Source organism: Varanus komodoensis, unplaced genomic scaffold (genome assembly GCF_004798865.1).
Source record: "Varanus komodoensis strain SLA01 unplaced genomic scaffold, ASM479886v1 scaffold30, whole genome shotgun sequence".
In the NCBI taxonomy this organism is placed as follows: domain Eukaryota; kingdom Metazoa; phylum Chordata; class Lepidosauria; order Squamata; family Varanidae; genus Varanus; species Varanus komodoensis.
Genome location: NW_025335762.1, coordinates 4,545,216 through 4,572,502, shown reverse-complemented (window position 1 = coordinate 4,572,502; position 27,287 = coordinate 4,545,216). Strand labels below are relative to the sequence as shown.

Genomic DNA, 27,287 nt, shown 5'->3' with positions numbered 1-27,287 from the left:
CAGAAAATTTAAAGTGGCAAGGTATGCAATAAGAGAAAGATGCTTTACATTCTTCTCAGATGAAATGCTACAAGAAGAACCACAGCAACTCAAATCTAATGAGTTGGGGTTTGCACAAATTGCACAAAAGACATGCAGTTCTGAGCTCCAAATTTTCACAAATATTAGCAGAGACTGAATTCCCTACCTCTGGTGAACTAGGTCGGTTGGGCTATCAGGTCAGCAATGTGTCAAAAGTGCATCAGGCTTAATTCAAACAGGTTTTCCAGTGTCTCACATATGTACTAAAGTTAAATGGAAATGAATTTCTCATACCTCCCTATTTAAAATAAATCCCCTGATTAAATTTGGATAATCAGGATTTTAGCATATATTTTCTGCATTTTTTTCCTTACTGCCGTGAGGGCAAGAGCTGCCTTACTGCTTCTGCCTGCATGCGATTCCAAGAATGCTTGCAGTATTGTGGAGCCAAGTATCCCCCATCTTGGAATGATGCATTTGGCTTCTTTTTCCTAGGTGCAGAACTTGGCGTTGGTCCCTACTGAGTTTCATTCGGTTGTTTTTGGCCCAGAGTTCCAGCCTATCAAGATCACTTTCAGTCTTGTTTCTGTCTCCCAGGGAATTAGCCATCCCACCCCCTTTTGTGTCATCAGCAAATTCGATAACCAAATCATGTACCACTTTTGACTTGCTGAAAAAGAGTGCAGTGACTTTCACCACTCTTCCAAGGGGTACTGTGTAATTATAGCTGCAAATTTTGAGAATATTTTAGAAATTTAAATAGAAACAAAGGGCATTTCAGTATTGTCTGATAGACAGCATTCCATTTGGTCAACGGCACCAAGTCAATGTGATGCAAAACATGGCAACACGGGGACTTCCATTTTTAAAACAAGGCATAACTTGAGTAATTAGAAAAGGGTGTGAGGCTGGAAAGCCAGGGAAATTTGGGCAAAATGTGGGTGTCCACTCTGAACATTTGTGTAATGTGCATGAATGTGTGCAAATTATGGAGCAGAAGCCCAACCTGGCCTGCCTGTTTTGCTTAGTCTCTTCTCCGGCTGTTATGAGTAGGCCAGTTTTTCACATCTTTGAAAGGATACTTTGGATACCCTGTGAGATGAGAACATGCTAGAAATAAATAAATTGCTACTTGAGGGCCCAGCTCTTTCTTTGGCTGGTTCTTCATCTGTTAACCTGACCTGGGCTAGGCAGCCACTTTCAAAGCACAGAGTGATTCTCTGCCGTGCCTTTGCATCGAGGGTGAGATGCAGTTGTATTTGACAAGGGCCAACATTTGCCCTTCTGGCCGAATCCTAAGCTGTGGACATCTGTGAAGTTTTTGGCACAATCTATTTGTTCACAAAGGTTGTAGTGCTTCCCTTCAAGGGTGCTTTTATCCATCTTTGTCAACTTAATTTTAACACACAACAGAATTAATGGGTAGCGGCAGTGGAGAGGCTGGATATGAATGCATTGGCATCAGGCACACAAAGAGATTTGTATATTCTGTCTTAAGCACAAAGAGAAGCTGCAACAGACATGAGATGAAGTTTGCATTTTCATAACCCCACTAAGAAACAAACTGTGGAGGAAAGATCTGCTTAAAATGGTTTTCCCTCTATATTTACCAGCAGTTTTAATTACTACCCCCCCTCTGTGTGTGTGTGTCTGTGTGAATGCAGTTAAAACACACACACACACACACACACACACACACACACACACACACACACACAGAGTTGATATTTTCAGGAAGCGTTCAGGATGAACTGAACATTTGAAATGGTCCTCCCATTTATCAGAAAGCTTATAAATGAATCAGGTACCTAAATATTTTCTTTGTGTCTGTCTGCTGGTAAAAGGGTTCATAGTTTAGGAAGTTGACAAAACTAAGGTTCCATTGGAGATGTAACAGTGTTGTGTGTGTGGGGAATATTTTGAAGGGGTGTGGGTGGATGGGGGGTTGGGCCTTATTTTTCCATTGCTTGCTTTTCTTGTTGGTAAACCTTGGGAAAAAATATACATCTTTCTCCTTTAAAGTTCTAATTCAAGGCATGAATGTGTGAGTTCTGGAGGGACTTTGGGACTGCGGTAAAAATTCGTTGTCATAGTAACAGAAAGGGAACTAGGCCTAGCTCACCTGGGACTTTAACTTACTGCAAAAGCTGATTTTTTTTTTTTTAGACAAGCACTCAGCAAGGGAAATAAATAAATAAATTGCTCATTGTGTTCCCTGCTGACTTTCAACTCCCACCCCTCCCCGCAACTATTCAACTCTTATATGAATGCATTTTATTTTGTCCTGCAGCCTTCATGAATTTTCTGTGTCCCAGTTAAATCTGCAGGTTCCCCCCGCCTCCCCTTGTAATTTAAATGTACCACTAGGACAGCAGGGCATTTGCGTGTGCGCGCCCATGCACGCCTGCATCCCAGAACAATAGTTCATGAAAATATTTCCAGCCAGAACAGAAACAGACAAATCTAAGCAGAAAGAGAGGGCAATGCACATTCTCGGTTTTGTTGCAGATTGTCTGAGCTGAATAGTTTCAAGGGGCTTTTGTGTCCCAACCAAGGATAAGTTGAGATAGTTTTAAACAATGGTGCAGTTTGCACACACATATTTAATGAAGCAAAGGACGGTAGATCAGGAAGGTGCATCATTCATGCTGCTCCATGTAGTGCTTTTCAGTAGTGCTTCTTAGCATGTGAATATTTTCCCAAGATTGAAGCTGAATGCGTTATACTCCGGTCCCAAAATGTGGGATTGTCTGACAACTTTTAAAGGCATCCATTGATACATAGATCCTATGGAAACATTGAGGAAGGAATGTCCAAATCCCCACCACTCTGTACGTTGTTTCCTTTCTCCCCACCACCCACCCTCTGTATTTTGGGGTGATATTTCCATCTGCTTGAACATATCGCCGATATATAGTGACTCATTCCTGCCAATTTTCAAACAGCATGTATTTAATGCCGGCAGGGGCACTGCTAGGGCTGAACTAGGGGGTACGTACATGGGATTCCTCGCCTGGGGGTTCCCAGTGAAAGCACGGCGGCAATAGTTCCTGCAATGTGCTTTCTAATAACCTCTGTAAAAATAAAAGAAAAAAAGGCAATATAGAGGGACCCGTTGTTTGCTTGGCCCCCGCTTACCCAATAGTCCCCTTTCTTCTTTAAACAAAAGAAGATAATGAGAGCCATTACTTCCCTCTCTGCTGCCTGTTAAGCAAAGGGAGCAGGAAAAATAAGAAGGAACCTCACTGGAAGATGTCAGAGGTAGGAATATATGACTCCTGGAAGATCCATGATGTTTGTTTAATGGCTTGCCAGATGACCTTCGCTCCATCATCTGCCCATTGGCAGAATTGGATGTTGTGAAAATGGATTCATGCTCATTGGCACAAATTTGGACTTGTGCAAATTTATACTCCAAAAATGCGCAAATCCCCCCGAATATACAAGGAAGTCCTCAAAAATGCTCATTTTGGGGGAAATAGGTAGTTTTGGGCTGGTTTTTGTTTTACATTTTGTTTTACATGTTGTTATAATGACATTTGTGTAAGACAACATATTCTTCAATAGTCTCCAAGTCTACAGAATTGAGACTTGGGAAAGGAAATCTGGTCCACTGCAGAATCCATGGGTCAGATTCTGACAAATCTATACTCACTGGGTCCATTAAGGACATCTCCAGCATTCTGGGTCACAGGGCATTTTGCCTTGGGTCTCCTCAAACTTGTCACTGCTAGTGAGTACAAGGCAAATTTTATAATATCATGCAGGTCTGGGTGATCTTGGGATAAAGTTTCCTCTTCGAGACTGAGAAGCATCATCCTCTAGTGTTGCTCATATGCTTTAGGTGATGACCTATAACAGACTGTAGATTGTGCCATTAGAAGAAGAGATTTGTCCTTGCTTACTTGTTCTTGCTACGGATGCTGCTATGGCATTTGTTCCTGCTTAAAATCACAGAAGAGCAAATCCAGAACTTACATAGTGCTGTTGCCAGGTTTGGGGGGAACTTTGACAGGGGACCTTGGTGACTCTTGGGTCAGCAGTTCTCATCCACCACTGCAGCTATTCTTTTAATCTGTATAAGAGCTATCCATGGACCTGAACTCCCTCCCCAAATCAGACCATGGAGTGCCACGAGCATTTCCTACAAGGTGGGAAAGAAAAGCTCCAGTAATCAGGAGTCTCACTGACATGGGAGTCAGTAGCTTCCTTTTGATCCTTGGGCAAGACACCATCCTTCCGTGAGCTGACCTTTCCACCCCCATTGTCACCAGCTCCTATGGCTCCTCTTCCTTTTCCTCATCATTCCCACTCTTGTCCAGGTGAAAGGCAGAAGGTCTATGAGGTAGTAAGCAGCATTCACTCCCCCTCAGCACCTCCACCATTGTCTGGTCAGAGTGAGAGAAAGATGAGAAGCAGGTTGCAGGTGTGAGGAGGAGGAGGAGCATCTCCAGAGGCCACTTAGTAGTGGGCGACAGTAGGGCTGGTCCCTTGTCAGTCACCCAAGCGCTTCTGCTCTTAACGCTGGCCCTGGGTAAATGCCCCCCAACAAGCAAAGTTCTCTGGGTAGTTTGTGGCAAAACCTAAGGGGAAAAAGAAAGAAAGAAATGAACAACATGGGATGCCTCAAACAAGCAGCATAAAGGCAGAGGCAAGGAGCCCAGTAGAAGCAACTAGCGTTTCAGTCTGAAAACAAATAAAAATGCATTTACCTAGCAGCTTTCCTTAATCAGGTGCCTCTACAGAAAATGTCCCCTTTCTCAGGGTAGCCACGCACATCACAGGGGGTGAATACAGGCAGAAAAGAGAAGAAATGGGGGTGGCAAGAGAAAGCAAGAAAATGTGTGAGTGCTTCTAGGTCACCTTCTGAGTCCACACACTAAGAGTGCAGTCCTATGCCTGTCTAGACAAAGGAAAGGTCCACAATGCACACAGTGGCAGTGGCAGGTTGGTAGTTGCCGCTCCCTTGCATCTCAACATGTATAGGATCTCGCCCTTACTCACATTTCCTGCAGCTATTAATTCCCCAATACTTTTAAGTATGGCAGGAAAAACGTGCTGTAAATACTTTCATATCCATATTAGTTGACAATATTTCCTTTCCATCATTCAACATCAGGAACTCTGGGCATGGCAGATAGTTCCCCCCATTCCCTAGCATATTTTATCCCCACAGCAACCCTGTGAGAGGGGTTAAGCTGGAGAACATGACTACACCCAAGTCCACCAGCCAGGGCCTTCCTGGACAGTGCTGAGTCCAATTCAGGTCTCTTCAGTCCCCATGTATTTAGCATGGCACCAGCAAGACCAGGCTCAGCACCACCACCAGCACCAGCACCACATGCGTGCACCTCCTCATTGGCTGCCGAACATCCATGTGCTGAGTGGCACTTGGATGGGGAGGTGCGGGTGCTATGGGCAATTCCCCTCCCTATGCCAGTGATCTGCTCAATGCCTGGATATTGGGGAGGTCCAGGCCTGACTGCAGCCGATGTCCTTCATCTCTTGCCCTGCTGGCTCCTCTCCTCCTTTCCATTGTTTTCAACATGGTGGCATGAGATTTTCCAGAATCCCCAGTGGCATCTCATCTAGGGATGGGTGGATCAGCAAAACCTGACCCCCAACTGCCATTTCAAGGCTCATTCCACAATAAACCCATATCAAAATTTGATTTTTTAAAAATGAAAATCCATGAATATTTTCATGGGTATTTTCCCAAATGCATGCACCCATCATATGCATCTTTGAAATGCCTGCCTTCCTCTCCCATTGTGTGTTCATGCACATTTTCCAAAAAGCATGCATTCTTCATGCACACCTTTCAAATGCACCCAAGCTGTTTATGCACCCTTGGACATTGGCTGCAGGTTGCCTTTCGATCTGGAAGGTGTGAACTGGAAAAACCTTGATGAATTCCTCATACTTCTCTAATATGATCCCACAATAGTCCACTCTACTAAACTTAAACTTGAAGGAATGGTTTCCACCAATGCAGCAAAGACACACTGCATGTTCTGTACACATAGTGCCCCATCCTGAGGAAGACCACCTTCCTCAGAGTGAGACATGGGTTGCTCCAGAAAGCCAGTGGCTTTGCTTCAGGGGAAAACTCTGCTTTAAATGAAGCAGTGTTTGCCCCTGCAATAACCAGGGCTCCATGGAGTGGCAGCAGCAACTGCAGGAACAGTTCCACAGTGGATGTAGCACCGAGGTGGCAGAAGGGAGGATATAATCTGGTAGCCCCTCCTGAATCTGCCACGTGACTCTGCCTAACTCCATGGATAGCCCTGTGGACCAGCAGAGCATGCAAGCTCCTATTTTTAATTCACATCTCATGGAAGTTCCAGAAATCTTGTAGACTGTTGAACCCATGCTAAACCCAAGATAGAGATGTGGCTGTCACTGTTTGGACAGGATAAAACTCTGAAACTCAAAGTGCTACATGCAGTACCATCTTGGACCTCATTAGGACCCTTTGCATTAAACCTGCATTAAATGCTTGCCATATTTCCCAGAGAAAGCCAGTGTGATGTGGCTGTTAAGAGCAGGGGTCTGGGACTCAGGCACTCCTGCTTCTAGTCCCTGCTCAGCCTTGGAGCCAAGTGAATAACTGTGGGCCAGTGACACGCCCTCAGCCCAACCCCCTCACATGGTTGTTGTTGTGAGGATAAGCCATTGAGTGCAGCAGGAGGAGGATGTAAATTGCTTTGAGTTCTATAAAAATGAAAAGGTGGGATATAAATTAAATAAGTAAGTAAATAAGCCTCCCTTAACTGTATGGAGGGGTGGATAGCATTCAAAAGGGAGGTACTGGAGGCGCAAGCCTTGACGATACTGCTAGTCAGTAAGGGGGGGAGGCGGAGGAGAGTGCCGCCATGGATGTGAAAGGAGGTGGTTCAAGGGATTAGATGAAAGAGGAACCTCCATAGGAAATGGGTACTGGGGGAATAGACAAAAGGGTATACCAGGAGGAGGAGGCCAGTTGCAGAAGGATCCTTCGCAAGGCTAAGGCTGACTACGAGCTGGGACTTGCCAAGAATATCAAGAGCAACAAAAAGGGCTTCTTTCAGCATGTAAATAGGAAGAGGAAGGGGAGACAAGTGGTGGGACCACGAAATAAGGAGGAAGGAGATCCAGTGACTGATATGAGGGAACAGGCACAGATGCTAAATGACTGTTTTGCCTCTGTGTTCTCCCCAAAGCAGGACGGGGGAGATCCGCATAGGAGATTAGATGAGGCTGGGGACTTAGGGGCACAGATTAGAATCACCCCCCTTGAAGTCAAGGTTCTCCTCAGGGTATTGGACATTACAAAGGTGCCAGGCCCTGACAGGTTACACCCGAGAGCACTTAGAGACTTGACAGGGGTTCTCTCACACCCGCTGGCCTCCATTTTTGAGACCTCGTGGAGAACGGGTGAAGTTCCAGAGGACTGGAGGGTGGCATCAGTAGTCCCAACTTTCAAAAAGGGTAGTAGAAAGGACATGGGGAATGATAGACTGGTTAGCCTTACATCCATTGTAGGAAAAACAATGGAAAGGCTCATAATACAGAGAGATCTAGTGATGCTAGATAGGGAAGGGAGGCTGGCAGCCACACAACACGGCTTCTGCAAAAACAGGTCCTGCCAGACAAACCTTGTGGAATTCTATGACAAGGTTTCGAGATGGCTAGATGGAGGGGATGCAGTGGATGTGGTATACCTGGATTCCAGCAAGGCCTTTGACAAAGTGCCCCATGAAATCCTGGTGGAGAAACTGAGGAGTTTTGGGATACACCAACGCACTGTCTGGTGGATTAGGGCATGGTTGACTGACCGAAGGCAGAAGGTAACCATTAGCGGGGAATCATCGGGATGGCAGCCAGTGACAAGCGGGGTCCCCCAGGGCTCTGTCCTGGGGCCGATCCTGTTTAATCTTTTCATTAACGACATGGAAGAAGGGGTGAACAGTCTGCTGATCAAATTAGCAGACGACACTAAAACTGGAGCAGTGGCCACAACTGAGGAGCAGGTACTCCAGCTCCAAAAGGATCTGGAAAGACTATGGAAGTGGGCAGGAGACAACAGGATGGCGTTCAATGTGGATAAGTGCAAGGTCTTGCACTTGAGGCATAGGAATAGGTGTCATAAGTAGTGACAAGTGGCTGGAGAGCAGCACTTGTGAAAGGGACCTCGGGGTACAGGTTGACTGCAGGCTTAACATGAGTCAGCAGTGTGATGCGGTGGTCAAGAGGGTGAATGCCACCATTGGTTGCATAGCCAGAAGTGTGGCTTCTAGATCAAAAGAGGTATTACTACCACTCTACACGACTCTGGTGCGCCCGCAACTGGAGTATTGTGCTCAGTTTTGGCCCCCTCATTACAGAAAGGATATATTCAGGTTAGAGTCAGTGCAGCGTAGGGCCACAAGGTTGGTGGCCGGTTTGCAGGGGATGCCGTATGAGGCGAGACTGAGGGAACTGGGTCTCTTCAGCCTGGAGAAGAGGAGACTCAGAGGGGATCTGTTGGCGACATACAGGTATGTGAGGGGATGTCACATGGAGATGAGTAGAGGCCTGTTCTCCCCTGCAGAGGAAGGCAGGACACACTCCAATGGAGCAAAGCTCAGGGAGCCAAGGTTCCATTTGGATGCCAGGAAGCACTTCCTGACAGTCAGGACCCCGAGGGTGTGGAATGGGATTCCACGAGAGGTGGTGGAGGCCCCATCGGTGCGGGTGTTCAAGGATAGGCTGGACGTCCACATGGCGGGCATGTCATGAGTGGAGCCGGTTGGTGCTGGAGGTCAGACTAGATGGCCCGGGAGGCCCCTTCTGACTCGCTCTGTTTCTATGTTTCTAAGTTGTTATGTGTATATGTGCGTAGGGAAGGCATGGTGAAGATAAGCAGCTGAACCCCTATCTCCAGAGTCCCCAGGGTATGAATGTATTTCCCACCTCTGCTTCATCATACCGTCTTCACCTGAAAGGCTGGGAATTGGGATGGCCTGGGCACATGTTCGTCCCCAGCATTTCAAGCCAAGAAGGAAAGTCGCCTATCACAGAGACTCACTTTTCATAACATCAGGGCAGGCTTCACCCCCTGCAGAGTGTGCAGTCATTGAGAAGCCCAGGTTTGCTGCCGTGCGGTGTGTGACTGCCCTTTAGCCTCGTGGAAGCATAGATTTTGCATTCATTGTGCGCTCACAAATGCTTTAAGGACACAAATGTATATGTCTCTTATTTATAGTCTTTCTTTTGGTATCCATCGCATTCTCCTCCTTGCTTGTCTTGAGGTGAAAAAGCTTGCAGGCTTGCTGGTTTCTAATCAGGTTAGGTCGTGCTTTGCTGGTCCAGAAGATGCAGCCAGAAATGTCATTTTAAACTGTTTTAATTGACAGCATCCTTCTCAGAAGCCTGTTGCTCTCCCCAGTGGATTCTGCCATGGGGCACAATCCTATCAGCACAGAGCAAGTAAATAAGAGCAGACACTAATTCTTAAAGCGAAAGATGTCATACACATTCTCTCTTTCCCCTCACCTCCCTGCAGGTTCTTCTTGAAATTTTTCCTCAAGTGCAATCAGAATTGTTTGAAAACAGCTGGGAACCCACGAGATATGCGACGGTTTCAGGTAAGCGGAATGGGATTCTTCATTTAAGTGAGTTGTCTGCCTGTTCCCAGCGTTCACTTCCTTGTTTCATCACCGACACTGCGAGTAATAAATGAAATGACAGTAAATGATAAACCCCATGATAGATGGTTAAAGTTTTTCTGCATTTGTCATGTTTATGCCTTGCCTTCCCCTGTCCCCTTTCAGAATCCCCGGAGGGGGACTGACGTACCTTACCGACTGATGACGTATATTTGATTTGACAACCCAGAGCTAGGCCTTCTCATGTACAGCTGCCCATAGGAGGGCCTGTGCCCGTGATCCTTGGCCATCTCCAGCTTTTTTTCAAAGGAGAGCTGTCTGCAAGCTGCTCAGCAGCCCCCCTCCTTCCGACAGTGTATTTTGCACTTCCAAAACCTCCCACTCAGCCTCTTTCAAAACGGCAGCTGATCCAGGCATGGTCACTTTAAGATCTTGCATGGTAAAGGCAACAAGGCCCATGGGAGAATGACCCAGCTGCTTTTCAGGAAAATCTGCCACTGGTTTCATCGTAGCTGTCGCTGATGTATTGAGAATACCAGCTAATAAAAACACAAGGAGGTGAAGTGTGTCAAGTTGGAAACAGTGGGGGAGGGTCTGGGAGACACAGGCACTAAATCTCATCTCCCTTTTCTCTCCTTTCCACACCATAATTGTTTAAGGCTGTGTACAGACGTAGCACTTTTACAGCAATTTCCCTCTTACTCTATAAGGATTCCAGTCCGACTCTTCCCCCCTCCTGCCCCACAAACCAGCATCTCTCGTTGGATGGGCGTGCAGGATCATGAAAGGATGAAGGCAGTGTGGCTACAAATGGGTTAAAGCCGCAGGGGGCCAGGCGGACTGGTTTGCTCCTTCCAAAGCAACTTTTTAAAAAAGCAAGCAACAATCCTCCAATGTTTGCATCTCTCTCTCTCTCTTATTATATAATAATTATATTATTATATAATAGCAGCAGTGACTATATCACCACTATTACTTTCCACCTTAGCAAATTAAAAACATTCCAGAAGAAATTAAGCTATGGTTGGCAGGAAGCTCAGGCCGACCAATATAATAACTGCTTATTTGTTCATTTGATCAAAAGTTTCAGATTGCTTGTTCTTTGTCTAATGGAATCATTCTTCAGCTGTCTGTGAAATGCATTTTGGAGAGGGGTTACATCCTCTATTAACTGAACTCACTGCAAAACCCCAGTAAAAAGTCACACCTCTGTGTTTTATCTGAACTATAGAAATTTCTGGACTGTTTTTGTGGGTGTGTATTATAATAATCTATGCCACAGAATAATTAAACTTTATTCATATACTTTGGGCATTCTAACTTGGTGGCATCATCATTCTCCTGCTTCTCAGCCAAAGACTAGAGATACCAATACCCAAGGAAGATGCAACATACTATACTAGTGCAATGAAATGCAGTGAACTAATTGTCAATCAAAATGACAGTATTACTGTTATGCAGTATTATTAAAATGCTCCCATATAAGACAACAAAGGGAAAGAAGACTAAATGGCAGCCTTCCAAAGAATTCCCCCAGCAATACTAATTTGGGAGCAGAAATACAACTGACAGGGTATACTAAAAATGAAAATGGAATGCTTTCTGTGCTGAGGATGCCAGCCAACTACACCTTCTAGAACATTCCATTCCCATATAACCCTCAGTCAGTTTTCATGAACATGCTCAGGGATGTGATGGGGGTATAGTCTCTCCTTTGGGTATTTTTCTAACCTTTTTCCATGTGCGTGTGTGGAGGGGTTCCTTCTTGAAACCTTGGAGTTCTCCCAAGTGGTTGGTACTTCCCTTTTGCATATGGCTAATGTCATATTGGCTACATATGAATTTGAAATAAAAGAATAAGTTCACTGTCTAACTGTGTGTGTGTGTGTGCATGCGCGCGCAGGGGAACTGAAGTATTTTACGCTGAAAATATCTGACAGGCAGTGGTAAGATTATCATGCAAGGTCAACTGTTTTGAACATGAATATCATTCAAAATATCATTAGCGCTCTTTCAGCTGAAAAATGCATGTTCTGGTATCTTTCATCCCACTTCTTACACTCGACATCAGCAAAGATAATGTGTTGGAGTTTTTGATTTGGGTTACAAAGGACACTTGTCAATCCGAGAAATTCAAGACCATCTAAGAAGTGTTAAAAGAGAGACTTTATACATACAGAAAGGTTCTATAAAAGGAAATTTTTAAATATTTTCTTTGTGTTCTTGATTTAATTAAACAGTTTGGAAAACTGAAAAAGAAGAAAAAGACAAAGTTCTTACATAAGTGCCAGATCATATAAAACGCTTGTGCATGTATACATATCACTTTGGATGCACATCCTAAGAGCTTAAGAAGCACCATGCTGGCCCGGACCAACGCGCCAGCTGCCTATGAGAAGCCCACCAGTTGGCCGCAAGCGTGATGGCACTCTCACTGCCATGTCCCTCAGCAAAAGGAGAACATAGGCATCTTGTCCTTGATACTGGAGGTACCATATCACCATCAGGACTATGCTCAAATCCCCAGCAATCAGCTTCATGGAATGACCCAGGTTTTATTGAGAGAAGAGAGGGAGACTCCGTGAGGGAGCTCAGAGGGACTTCTTGTGAAGTGCATGCCATAATGTGGGTGCAACTGGGATGAAGCATGCTTCCAGTGCCCTCACTTTGAGACAGGAAAGACACTGGGGAACCATATTACCTCATGATCCAGGTTAATGTAATGCCTAAGACTAAAGCTAGAAAATTCTGGTTGCTTATGCACTGATGCGGGACTAGTTCCCACTGACCTTCATTCTTTGTGAGCAGGTAGCTGGGAGCAGAGGGGTAGACAGGCCAGCAGGGCCGTCTGTCGTGTGGATGGCCCTGCGCATGGTTGGGCAACCACAGTGGATGAACAATTTGCCGAGCCTTTTGAATGGCTGCCGAAGCCAAGAGGCTTGTGGAAGGCCTGCCCTGTGTTACCACCATGGTTCTTTGTTTGGGAGCAGGACTATTTGAGGTGCTTCCACAATCTTTCCAGACTCTGCATTGTTATGGCAGAGGTGCATCAAAGATACAATTGTGTTCTGTGATGGAAGGACACTTTAATCAATGCTGTAGTTAATGTTCTACCACAAAAATCAATTAAAAGTAAAGTTCACCAAGGCCAATATCTGGGCCCTTTTCTGTCTTTCTTTTACCCCTAGCTCACGCTGCATGGATCTTTGTTCTTCAGTGCTCGGATCCTGCCACAGGGTCTTCAGAAGTTAAATCTCTGAGTAGTAATGGATGCAGCTTCTCTCCAGAGCACATCAGTGCAAATCATGGTGAACAACATCCATGCTGTGGAGGTTATTCATCTGGCCCTCTATGGGACATGTCCGCTCCTCTTCCCAGTGGGAGGGTGAGCAGTGCAAGAGAGAATCCCATGATATCTCCAATTATAAATGGAGATAAGGGGCTCCCGCCCAGAGGACGGGGGGCTACATGTTCAGACAGAGCATGGTCGCTCAGCTTCACCTGCCCTACCTCTTCTGGCTAGAAGGAAAGTGCTGGAGGGCCGGCTGGTGGTGACTTGTCCCTCCTTCTGTGCATTTAGGACAATCCTGCCTTTTAAATGCAGGGGGTAGTCACCACTTCATCTGCTTTGACCTGCAGAGGCAGCATCAGAAGACACATTAAATACACTCCATTTAATGAGATCTTTTCTCAGAGATCCAATAATGCTTAATTGCAGTGACTACTGTGCATTGGGATATGGTCAGAAACTGCTGAGATTAAGTGATGTACCTCAGAACATTTCCACCAAAGCATGAGATTCCTTTTTACGGAGAATTTTCTCTGCTGTGGGAGCATCTTCATTTGATTGCCTCTGCAAAATATTGTAGCTCACTGGAAACAATAAAGAAGGGAAAGACAGATTGTGTATTTAGAATAGCTCTCTGTGCCTGCTGGTGATGAAGATGGACAGATGTAAGCAATGTCTGTTGTATGCATTTGGCAAGTGGGAGGTGGCAGAAAAAACCTAGGAGGTCAGGGGGCAAATGCACATTACTTGGAGACACAGGGCTGCCACTAAAAATGGAATCCTTGTGCTTGGTTCTCTCTCATCCTCCTGTTACTATACAGTAGCGATCACAGCGAAAGATGATCAGTAATTAGAACAGAAAATGTTCTGCAGCAGAAACTCTTTCACACACCAAGCACGTGCGTGAACCATTTCCTGAACGCACTCTCCTTTTCTCTACTTTTACTTTTATTGTTATCTATTATTATTTTTAAAATTACAAACACAATGAATGGGTAAAATAGCACCACAACTGCAGTTTCAAACTTTGCCTGTTTCCATGATGCTTGTCACGGATTAGTTGTGGTAGAGCTTGCCTGTCTCTTCCTCACAATGCTCTGGACAGTACGTGCCTTCCATTTTTCCCTTCTTATTTAAATATTGTAAGAAGATAGCATGCATCTAGATTGTCAGGTGCTTCCAGAAAAATGAAGTTTGAATATATTAGTAAAACTTTGAATATATTAAAATATCGTATTTAAATCACTCCATCCCGACTCCTCCTGGCCATCTTGGAGCAGAACTCCTAGCATTCCGTATGGTTGGCCGTGCTGCGTAGGGGGGCTGAAGTCCAAAACATCTGGAGGACACCAGGGTGGAGGGCTTGTTACGCACACTTACCTGGAGTTAGTCTTCTTGAATGCAGCAGAATGTACTTTGGGGTATCCATGCATCAGCTTGCATGGTCAGGTTGAAACTGTGTTCTCACCTAAGTCCCCTTGAATTCAGTGCAGCCTGCATCTGATGAGAACATCATAGCATCACACTATAGGTGTTATTTATTCCCCTTTCCTCCCGTTATATCTATCAAATACTTTTGTTACTGGAGATGGGAGGACTTGGGACACTTATAAAGCATAAGAAATTTGACATAGGCCTTTTTAGTCACATTTCATAAATTACTATCATAGAATGGTAGAGTTGGAAGGTGCCAATAAGCCCACTGGGTCCAGTCCCCAGCTCAGTGAAAGACTCCAGCTTCTTTTGTATATATTCTGGTAGTGCAGACATGCAACTAGAATAGCATGTGTTTATCTGGTTTATATTTCCTCCATCTTCCTCCACATTCTCTTCTTGTTACTTTCAGGATTTTAATAAAAGGGAGCTGCCCTTTTATTCTTGGGAAACACCATGTACATGTTTGGTGATGGTGATAAAGAAGAAGATACATTAAACATGTTGACTCAGAGCCCACTTGTTTCAGAGCACTGTAAAACCTCCTCATGTTGATGTCATTTTCCTATATGTAGTTTCGACCTCAGTAAAGGACTCATTTGATGACCTCCCCTGGAATGGCTTGTGACAATGTGGTGCATCTTTAGAACGCGAACTCACCACCATTTGTAGACGGAGACATGGTGGAAGAGAGAACCCCCTAAATCCAGTACTATTCTATGGGATTTCTGATAGGCGTGCATGGACCTTCTATTTAGATCCAGCACATTTGAATACACTGCCCTTTGTCTTATCAGGAAGGGCTGAAACACATGGTCCAACTTGCAGAACTCAATGAACATCATCGCACACTGATGGAATCTTTGGATTGCGAGCAAATCTTGCACAAATCTTGAATCCATCCTTCCTTTCATTTTATTTTTTTTAACTTCATGGTTCTAATTTTGGGCAAGGAAGGAGCAAAATGACATTTCATGCAAGTTATTAAATCTGTGTAGTTCTGATCCTTTGAACTGCTTGGGTATATTTCAGTGGAAGCTCTGTAGAAACAGATAATTTTCTCAATGTGTTTGTCTCTTCCATAGTCAGGTTTCACAACACTGGGGCATGTAATCATAATATCACACTCTTCTGCTACAGAGGGAATAAAGTGGAATAAATACTGCAGTCTCTTTGGAGTGCCCTCAAGATCTCTTGATATGGCATGTATATTAGCATGTATATTAGCTTGTTTTCTCTCCTCTTTTGCTTCCACAAACTGGTTCAGCTGGTGGTTTCCTTCCATTTTTCCCTGCTCTAGGTTTGCTGGTATGCTCCCACAAAACTTGGCAGCTGCACTATTGTGCTAGTGTGAAATTTGTTCAGCCCTGAAAAGCTGCCTAGAAATCATTTGTTATAGCAGTTAAGTTCCCCACCCAGGCCCTGCTTGTGGCACGTATCTTCCTAGCACTCCTGCAACTATTCTCCAACCTAGCCTAAGTTCAGAAACACTGACTTCATTGAGTATGCATGAAATCAGGAGCAAAAGGCTAACAGCTTTTGTTTTTCTTATGCAATTCTTCTTGTGTTTGCCCTGCTTTTTTGCAACATAGAGTTTTAGGCAGTATTATTATTATTAATGTGTATATGCCATCTCCTGCCCTGAAAGGTGGCCAAGAAATATTTTAAATAAATAACAAAATGCACAGTTAAACCTACTAGAGTTCAGGGAGACCTTGCTGCTGAGGTGAGCTTCCACAGGTCGAGGAAGCCCTGCTCTACTTCTTCCTGTGCTCCAGGACCTACTAGCAGCCCCGAGCAGGCAGGCAGTCCTGGGCCTGAGGGTGCTTGACTGAGCAGGTGACTGCTGCAGTTCAGATGGCCTTACAAGAGGCCGTCGTGGAGAAGCCGTCCATTTCTGACTCCGTAGTATTTCTCCAGCCAGTTCAGCCTATTGGCTTTTCGCGTATTTCTTACTCATCATCCCTCCTTTCTTCTAAGATGGAGCTCAAGGCGGTGTGCATGGAGGTCCCAGGCAGCTGCCTATTGATACCCTGAGCTGTTCCAGGCCAGCTTAGCTTCAGCAGGTTTGCCGCCTCTCGTGCCTTCGGGCCATCTGCTTCGCATGCATACCTGTGAGTGAATAAGAAATTGCTGGAACTGAAGTCAATTTGTAAACACATTTTGGAAAAGCAGAAAATGTTCAGCCTTTGACCCAGGTCTTAATATGAGCCAGGACTTGCGTATGGAATCTGCCTTTAAAGCCAGATAGAAGAATGAAGATTGCCTCTTAATGTGGGCAGAGCACATTTTCTAAGACTTAATACATTCACACCCCACCTTTTCAAATGCAGCCCAGCGAATGTGGTTCTCCCTCACCCCACGTATTGTCCCTATAACAGCACTGCAAGGGGTTTGCAGTGCTTTGGCCCAATATTACCCAGTGAGTTTCAGGGAATAGCATATCGCCAGTCCCCGTCAAGACCTCTCACTCATGTCTTAAAGCATTCTCTGCTTTGCATTTTTGCCATGGTTCTGAGCAGCCCTGCTTCAAACTGCAGCTCTTTGCCACCGTGTGTTTGGAGTGAAGGACTACATAGACCCTTGGTCTGTTCCATCATGGCTCTTCTTGCAATTTGTGTGTGAGGGGTAAGGGGAAGGTAACCTCTTCAGTAGCACCTGGAAACTAGTGGCCATGTCCAGGTCCTGTGGAGAGACACTGCGTGGTGACCCCATGCTTTTGGCCATCATGACAGTGTAACTTCAATGCCTCATGAGGATTTTGGAATTTGAAGGGGAGCCAAAACTTTAGCTTGGAGCTGGCTTTCATAGGTTGAGTAGGCAGCACAGGGTGCAAGAGTTAGATGGCCATGAGGGCTGGGAGAAATGCTTTGGTAATTTTTGCATATTAGCCAAGGGTGGACGTGCCTTCTTGTTTGGCTGGTTTTGTTCTTTTGCATTCCCCTGATTTATTGTGTAGGGATATGTGCATGCAGTCTATAAGCATCACGGTTGTGGCTGGCAGAAAGGAAAGAATTAAAGCCCATAGAATTTAGAGGCCTGGGGGAAATGTGCAGGCTAAGAAGCAGATTTTATAAAAAGTACTGTAGGTACACACAAAGGTGAGGTATGATTTGCCTGGTAGTGGGAATGCTTGAGAAATCTGTGACAGATTCAAATGAGTTTGTGTTTCTAGGAATCCAGTCCATGGATTTTGCAATGAATCGGATCCCCCCACCCCCTGCCCCTTGAATCGCCTGGACTTGCGGACTTATTTTCTTTTTTGCACTAATGCAATTAGCAAAAAGCCTAAAGATCTCTTACTTGATTGTGGCTCTTGGTTCTTTCTTGAAACTTAGAAAAGTGCAGTGCTGTAACAAGTTCAGCAACCAGCAAAGCAACACTCGCTGTTGGGCTCTGGCTACATTTATAGAATTAATAACTTTGTGCTATTTCGGATAGTGAAATGCCCTCAGAAGGAAGCCAAAGGAGCTCATACATGTATTAACAGGTTGTGCTGGAGCTAAAAGTGCCTGGCCCAAGTCAAATGTGTCTGCCCCACAGACACTGAATCAATGCAGGATGCTGCTTCTCTGGGGTCGTAATACCGTTTGCCGCAAGTACAATTCCAGCCTGGCTGCATATCTCCACCATTTGCTGGTGAGCATAGGATAAAATCCCCAGCGTGTCTTGGATTGCCGTACGCACACTGGCCTTTGTAGTGACTTGGAGAAGGAATAGATCTTGGAGGAAGAGATAAAACTTGTCCTAACCACCCCCATGCTTCCCCTTTCTTTCCATGACCAGGAACCACTTCATGGCCCTCAGAGGTAGCCCACCTTGCTGCTAGAATGAACAATCATCACAGAAGGCCAACCACAGGGTATATAATCAGCTAGAATTTTCAGATGCAGAACAAGCTGTGCAGCAGACCAATGCAGAACCAAAACTGGGAGTGCAGTGCATGCAGGGCCGAGTCAAGCATTTCTTGGTATGGCAAGCCAGGAGGGCCAACTGTGACAAGAGAATCCCATATAACACAAACATAAAATAAAAATCAGGGCTTTCCTATTAGAAAAGATGGAGATGGAGACGCTAGAAGCCAGTAAGTATGAGTCCCAGAGGCCAGGTCTGCATGTATTCTCAAGGCCCAGGCACACAAAGCCCAACAGAGAGCAGTTTCATTAGGACAGAAGTCTGGGAGATGGACGGCAACAGCAACAGTTTAACTGGAACAAGTCCAGCGTTTAAGCCTGAGCTTCCAGAACTCCAACCAGGTCATAGCTGCAGGCCATCAGAGCACTGAAGGAAAGGTTTCCACATGAGGAGACCGTTCTTCAGTAGGGCTCTCGAGAGCAACTGTTTATTCCGCAGGAGACCACTTCTTTGCTTGGTGGCCAACCAAACCTACACCTTTTGGCACCAGCATTCCCTCAAACTAGGTGGCTGCCCAGCTAGAAGCAGGGAGGGTATCTTAGACATCTTGTAGGAAGGAATTGAATACCATTTCCCCCAAAAGTCCAGTATCTCCATGATCTGCTTAAAAACAGGCTGTTCCTTCAAGACACTTGGCTCAAGCAGGTCTTAGGGTGGCCATGTGTCTTCCTTTACAGAGGACTCTTCTGCACTTGATGGGCATACAAGTGGCCATTCTGTATTTTGAAGCAGTCCTCTGTTTGAAGGGCTGCTCATTTCAGGTCCAACCATCAGAAGGGAAAGTAGGGCCTTAAAACTTGCCCAGCAACAGCACCTGGGCAGGAGACTGAGCCAGTAACTCCAAGATCACCTGGACATAGTTTTCCTTCATGTGACAAGATGCACTGTATTGATTTTCAAATTACAATAATTTCTAAATTTGCCTCCATACCCATACAAGGGTATGGACAAATATTAGAAAAATCTATTTATCTATTGAATTTATATACCACACCCAATAGTCCCATGCAGGATTCCTTGGGTGGTGTACAACAACAACAAAATCTTATATAAACTCGTACAAAGAATAATATTTTTAATTCTAAAATCTATTAAAATAATGCAACCGTGACTGCTACATAATGCCTTAAAAGTTACTTGAAGTCAGGACAGTGGAATAAAATTCACTTAAAATTCCATAGTATCAATCAACTTAAAATTAATTTAGTACAGTTAGGTTCATCACTGTTAACTGGTTTTGTCTGGCACAGAACAGATGTTAATGAGAGCACTGGGCGAACAACTCTGGTACCTTCTGTGGTCTTCATCATTGGTGGCTCATGAGTGACCACCATGGGAACTCTGGTTCATTTTCCAGAAGAAGGGGCATGGCATCGGGTCCAGAAGGGCAGCGCGAGTCAATGGGCAGCGTCAACAATGAAAAGAGGAGATGGTCCTTCCAAGGACATTTTCCCCAGAGGAGGCCTGAACCTGAAGACTGCATGAGGGTGGCCCAGGAGCAAATCCCTGAAACAATCACACAACTGAGACAAGTTCAGAGTGCTCCTGGTCAGGCTTTTGAATTAAGCAGTCCATTGTTAGACGAAGCTCAAAGTGATTAGAGTGCATTAAAGATGAACTAATCCCTATTAACTAATCTGCACACATGCACAAGAACATCATTCATTTTATCTCTTCCTCCCAAAGAGAATTAATATCTCTAGGAGACGTGTCTAAATGGACCCACCGAGAAAAAGAGATAGAGAGCAGAGTGGAGTGTTGCTGTGGGTTGTTTTCCTTCTACCCATGTTGAAAACAGCAATAATGTATATATTAACATCTCGCATCACTAGAACTAGAAAAATGTGTTAGTGTCGCTGAAAACATTATAAGGGAGAGGGCATTGGGGATTTCTTATTGTTTCCAGATGTCCCATACAATAATGTCTCCCCCCACATGTCTTTGAAGGAGAGCTGTTTGCAAAATGCATTTTTAGCTCTCCCCGCCCAGATCTGGAGGGAGATTTCACCTGGTTTCTCCAAGAAGAGAAATGCTCCAAGAAGTTTATCAGGATGGGACTTGGCATTAGTCTTGTCTGCAGCATGGTTTTTCCTCCCCCACCACCAGAGCTGAAGGATGTTGTCTGTGTCCATCAGCAGCAGCAGCAACTTTGCTAGCATCACAGCCACCATTCTGGACCATCCACAAAGGACTAAGCATCCTTGCATGGCATCCCGAGGGGAAAATGGCAGTCCTCACATGCAGGAAAATGGTGGAGAATATTCGGAGAAAATTCTGCAGAGCAGTTTGCCTAATTTAGGAGAGGGAAGAAAAAAGAGAAAGAAAAAATTCAGAAATGGTTTCCATCAGAAAGGAGGAAAAATGATGTTTCTTGATTTTACTTGGAATCGTAACAGTATTCCTACACTGACCTGCATTTCATTGGGTGGGGACCAATAGGTTGCACAGACCTCCAAACAATTTTTTCTTTAAAAAAGACAGTGCCCCTATAAATCAGGTTTTGATACAAGTAAGATGGTACTGGTTCACAGAGGTACGTAAATCCATTGATCTAACTAACAGCAAATTCAGGTGCTGCAGATTCTAATGAAACAGCCCCCACAGGTGAAAGGGTTGTTCATATATGACGAATGTGTGCAGGGAAGGGGACACATAGGCATTGAGAAATCTGTGACATTGCAAGTTAAAAGAAAACAAATAGATGCGGATAAACATTCCAAAATAGCTCCAACTGCTTCTGTAATGTTCCAGGACTTAGGGTCAGCAATCAAGACTGTATTTAGGGTGCTGGGTGCTGAGGTCCTATCAGTTAAGGCTATGGGTGGGAACAGTGGGGGATGAGAGGGGTGATATGTTATGGGGCTCACTAGAAAGAAGGGAAGAGAGTAAGGAAGGGAAATGAAACATTTTATAATGAGTATATGCCAATTTATATCAGCAGACTGGAGAAAAGGGTTAGGAATATGTGGTTAAATTATCCTCACATAAGCCTACACTACGCAGGAATGTTTTAGGTGGAAGGAAAGGCAAGAAGCAATCTCTCCCCTTCCCTACTATCCAGAGTCTGCTATTCAGTAGCTATGAAATGCTCAGTTTCTGGCCTGGAAATCTTCTAGAGCTGCATGATATGCCAGGGGCTGTGGCGTGCACTGGAGAAGAAAGGTGTTCTCCTTTTCTCCTTCTGAAACTTTCCCACAGCTGAGCAACAGCAGCACAGCAAGCCCTTCTGGGAGAAGTCCTGCTCTTCAGAAGGACCCCACTTGCAAGGAGCCCTTCACCGGTGAGCTCATGTAGTGAGCTGAACCCAGACTGGAAACTTCTCTGCGGTCCTTCCCTTGGGAAGCTTCTGGCTCCATGCCCAGGGTGACTCTTGCTGCCTGAAAGCAAGACAGTGGGATGGCAAAACATTGCTCCCCTCTGGGTCAAGGCCTGGGTCTTGCACATGTTCCCATTCTTCTCTGGAAAACCCTTCCTCCCCTTCCAAAACACGTTGATTCTCACATGGCCTGAGAAGCATCGCTAGGCACAGCTGAAGGAGCTTCAAAGGCTTAGCTGCCCCCTTGCTCCTCCTCTTCAGAATCCAGCAATGACTCCCATTGAGCAGGATGTGTTGGGCAGGACTCCCGTCAGGCACTGGCCCGCTGACCAGAGCCGCCCAGGTAGGCTCTTCTTCACCACTGCAACCTGCTTGCTCATATTTTCTGACCCAAACATGGTTGGTGAGAGGAGGGGCAGGGGGTGCCATGGTCTTCTGCCCACTGGCTCTCAAGCAAGCATTGACTGCCATGAGGAGGAGAAGCAGCTGGCAAATAGGGCGTCAGTGCGGAGTAACTTAGCTAAGCAACAACTAGGACTAACTTAGTGAAATTAAGGAGTCACATAAATGTATAGTTAAATGTATAGAAATTAAAATTACCAGTTCATATTGCACCAAGGCTGATAAAAGATAGCCAGTACAAGAAAATTTGATGCCATTTCTGGAAAGTAATTTGGAAGAGGTGCTAGCTCAGGCCTGGCATGTATGCAGAAGTTTGATCCCAGGGATTTTCTGGTAAAGGGTCCTGCACAGCTGAAAACATGGGCTAGTTATATAGTCTGATCTGTTCTAAGGCAGCTGCCTCTATTCCTGCGGTGAGACTTTGACAGGCCACCAAAGGAAGAAGCCACCAAAACACCTGCCTGCTTCTTAGGCATTGATGATACAAGCAAGGAGGTGCTCTCTGCTGCTCTTAATGATCATGCAGGAGTGTGAGATATCCCTTAGGGCCAAAATGCTGGCAACTCTAAATCTTAATTTTGTAGCTAAACTGTGTTTTTGTTTTTTGTTTTTGGTGTGTGTGTGTGGAAGCTTTCATTTTTACTCTGGGGTAGGTACAGGGCATCCAGATTGAGATGCAGGCAAAGGGTAGAGGAGCAATGTTAAGAGCTGGATCGTGCCCCTGCACCTTGGTATGTGCCGTCAAGTTGTCCTTAACTTATGGTGATCCTGTGGATAAAAGACCTGCAGAATGGCCTCTCTGTGACGGCCCTGCTCAGCTCCTGCAAATCCAGGACGGTGTCTTCCTTTGTGGAATCAACTCATCTCTTATTTGGTCCTCCTTTTCTTCTTCTGGCTTTGATTTTCCCTAGCATGATTGTCTTCTCCAGGGTGTTATGTCTTCCCACAATGTACCCATAGTATGGCAACTTCAGTTTTGTCATTTGTGCTTCAGGGGAAAATCCTGGGTTGATTTGATCCCCTCGTTCTGGCAATCCCAAGTATTTACAAAGCTCTCCCACAGCACCATGTTTTGATGGCATCAATTTTCTTTCCTCTCCAGCTTTCACACCATACACAGTGACTGGGAGTTAAACAGTGTCTTGATCTTGGCCTTGGCCTCCAGTGAAATATCCTTACACTTGACGATCTTTTCTAGTTCCTTCCTTGCTGCTTTTCCAAGTGTCAGTCATCTTTGAATTTTTGGTTAAAGTCTCCATTTGACTTGATTACCGAGTCAAGGGCCTGGACCTACTGTCACGTAAAAATGAAAAGCTAGACAGATGTTTGAAGTAATATCTGTTTGAGCTTGGAGTTGTGTAGGGTCTGTGCTCCTGGGTTTTCGGTCCAAGGGAGCTCCTTGAACCATGTCCAGAAAAATAGTGGGCACACGTGTGCCACCTGATTTCCGTGACCTCTTCCTGTGATTCTCAAGGGCAGTCTTGCCAGGAGCAAGTCATCCTCAGAACCGCACTCACTTTTTGCCAAAATATCAAGCAATGCTTCAGGCAGCTCTGATGGAAGAAAGAGCCATTCCTGGAATGAATGGACCAAGAGGCTGCAGGGTATTGCCTCACTCTTGGAGGCCCTCAGATGGACATATGGCCCAGCTATTCAGGAGATCCTTGCCTATGGGGTAGCTGTTCAGCGGTTATATTAACAGACTTGGGTCTCCAGGGATGTCACTCCAACACCTTTCACCAGCCCCAAATACCCCTTAAGAAAACAAAGGCTTGTCATGTTTTATGATCCTGGGTGAACAAGTGGTATTGATGGATATGCCATCAGAAGTGCATTGGCAAAAGCTGGGAGGAGCAGAGGAAGCACCCAAATGGTTAACAAGGTAATGGTAAGAAATATTGACCTTGATTTGTTTAGCTAAGATGTAAAGATTTCTGAGGGTCAAAGGTTTCCTTGTGTAGTGTTTTGGAGTCTAACTGAGCCTGACCCTCTAACATTAGGCTGCTGTGGCCTGTGGTTTTGAAGAGTGAAGTGAACCAGGGGGAAAAGGAGAAGGGGGAGAGAACAGGAAATGGAGTGAGGTGTTTCAGGAAGTTGTCAGGAGTTGACTGATTGATTCCAGATGGAGAAGGTCACCCTCCATGACCCAGGAAATACTCACTGGGGGAAAGCCGTTGGCTGGTGAAAGGGGGAAGGCCTGGGAGCTGGAGAGCTTGGTGGAATGTCCGCTTCCTTCTTTTTTTTAAACAAAAAGCAACAACCATGGACTTTTAACTCATCGGTGTAAAACATGCTTGATGGTGGTCTGCATTTGGAAAGAGATTGAGTGGAGCTGTGTGTGCATTAAATGAAAAATTCATATCCATAAAGCTAAGCAGTCTTTCACTGTGGTATGGAGAATAAGTAGACAAAAATCTTGCAGGAAAGCCAAGAGCGAAACCCTACAAAAAATGGAATGGCCCATGGATTTGTCAGTTGGGATGGTACAGATGTTACTCATCTCACTGTTGAATTTCCTACTGAAATTTCCTACTTATATCTGCACAAGCTTGTACTACTACATATATTTTGCATAGCCCAGTTCACACCGTGCATGACCGCAAAATGCTGTATTGATCATCTCACAGTTATAACTTATCGCAACATTATCTTGATTACCGTGGATGCAAGGGAGAGAAAGCATGAAAAGAATTGATGCGTGTGTTGATTTCTTTGTGTAATTCTTTGTTCAATTCATGATTTGGCTAGATAAATTTGCCCATTAATTGGTACAATTGTTTTGGCAACATTATTTCCTTCAAATTCCTCAGTCAAGTTTCAACAAGCAAAACTGAAAACATCTAATAGGTCGTCTGTTGAATCCCTACAGCCGACCACCTGTATGTCTGCAAACATGCGCACACACAATGTGTGCAACATGGGTACAAATGGTCCTTATCCATTTATTCTATTTCCCTTTTCTATGGTAAGGGAAAAAAATAAAAGAAGTTGTGGGCAAACATGGCAGAGTTATGGCAATGCCCTGTAAATAATGGTTAACGCCATTACATCAAACTGTAGCCAGAGCTGGAGAGTTTCTTTTAGCCCAAGGGCCAGTTCTATTTAGGTGATGCTCTTGAGATCCATCCTTTGGGAAAAGACAAAAAAGGCAGGGCCAACAATAGCAGAAAATAATTTAATTTAGCATAAAACTCTTTCTCACAGTAACTATTTTAAGTAATGGATTGATTAATTAATGTCTGTGCCATCCAATAGCTGAAATAACTAAACTTTAGAAGGAGCATTTCAACCTTTTGGAATGGAGATGAAACTTGCAAAAAAGCCGGGAAGCTGCCAGATAATTGGTGGTTTTGGGAAATGGAACATGCATCTGAGAACTATGGAGGGTCAGTCTGAAACTCCAAGAGGACTGAATTTGGGCAAACCACAGAATTTGAGTTCTGTCTTAACCAATGGGATGTCTAAATCACTTGCAAATTTATTTATTTATTTATTTATTTATTTATTTATTTATTAAAACATTTTTTATGCCGCCCCATTCGCCGAAGCCTCGGGGCGGCTTACAACAAAAAATTAAAGTAACATTTTGAAATATATACAGTAAAATACAAATATATAATATAAAACATACAATATAAAACAAGCCGCCCTGGCCAAATAAAATTCAATAATTTTAACATTTAAAATACTGCTTAAATAAAAAGGTCTTTGCCTGGCGCCGAAAAAAGACTGTATAGGCAGCATACAGCAAGCAGAAAATTACAAACGCACATGAAAAACAATCACTAAAATATGAATAAGAATTAATAAATTAACAAGAATAATTCTAAAGCATGCCCAGGTGAGACAGACCACCATGCTAACTTACTAAAATCCCAATATATGTAATAAACATGTAAAATCAGTTACTAAAATCAGTTATTAAAATCATTAAACTGGGTGGAGAAATGTTTTCACCTGGCACCTAAATGAAAGCAGAGTTGGCACCAGGTGAACTTCTCTGAGGAGCCTGTTCCACTATTCCATCAGGTGGGGCAGCCACCGAAAGGGCCCTTCTTCTATTTACCATCCCTCTGACCTCCTTGAGGGATGGCACATTGAGAAGGGCCTCTTGCCCCAGTCTTCCTGGTCAGAGGGGGATGCATGGGAGAAGGTGGTCCTCCAGGTCCTATGCCATTAAGGACTTTGCATCCAAAAAGAGGTACTTTGAATTGGGCCCAGGCTTCAGCTAGTGACCAGCGTAGTTCATACAAAATGTGAATGAGCAGGAGTGACTGGGGGATGCAAGCCTTCTTTGGAAGCACCATCTTGTGCTGATGGCTAGAGGTGGAAGAGACCCCTGCAATGCATGTTGGTTCCTGCATATCTAAATGGTAGATTTTACAGCAGACAAGCTTTTCCTGAGTTGCACAGATTCTTTGGACTTGTGATTTTTTTTAACTTTCCAAGTTCTATAAAAATGTAGATGTAGAGAGGAAAGTTACCCCCAAAAGTGTATTTGCCAAACTCGCTAGAGAAGTAGCATGCACATTTAGGAACGGTTTGCACATTTTGAGAAATTCGTGGGATTTTGATAGTGCAAAATTGCAGAAGTGTGCATTACCACAAGTTTGGAAATTGAAAAGGATCTGATTCCTGAATGGGTAGATGATGCAAATGAATGGTTTCTGACATTTCATGAAATGCAAACAGAATTGATTTGAGATTTAACCCTAACTGGGTTTAAGAGAGCCAGTGTGCTTGAATGGGTCAGAGCACATGACTGGCGCTCAGGCGCTCTGGGTTCAGGCATGCAGCCAACTAGGTGACTCTGGGTTGGACACAGGCTCTCACAGCAGCCTACTTCACAGGGTTGTTGTTCAGGAAATAAGCTTAAGAGCAGCAGGAGGAGAATGACGTCAGCCACTTTGAGTTATTTGTGAGGAAAAAAGGTAGGATATAAATCTAATATATAAATAAATCAGAAAACAAAGGAATGTGCCTATCTTGTACTGAGCTGCTAAGATCCAGTCTATTTTCTCTGTTCTTAAGCAGATCCGGGGGATGACTTTCAAACTGGAAGTTTATTGGGTTAAAGCTGACCAGTTCAGCTGGCCTTGTGATGCAAAAGAAGAGCACTGAAGCAGTCAATAACCAAAGACACAGGCAGAGTTAGCATATGGGCCATTAGGGAAATGCAGCTTCGTGATATAAAGCTGGTTCCAAGCTGAATAGCTCCCCTCCCATCCAAACCACAAAGACCTGGCTTCACCTTCAAGGTGGATCATCTGCATGAGGGGCG

At 44.6% G+C, this 27,287-nt stretch overlaps 1 protein-coding gene across 1 annotated transcript in view; it reads left to right on the top strand.

Moving 5' to 3' along the window:
- Window positions 1-9,550: 9,550 nt before the first annotated feature.
- Window positions 9,551-27,287, top strand: part of LOC123027087 (transcription factor COE2) — an 86,560-nt gene continuing 68,823 nt past the window's right edge. Inside the window, exon 1 of the mRNA XM_044437489.1 lies at window positions 9,551-9,629. Coding sequence (XP_044293424.1) covers window positions 9,615-9,629 — 15 coding nt within the window. The 5' untranslated portion in view covers window positions 9,551-9,614. The remainder of the gene's footprint in view (window positions 9,630-27,287) is intronic.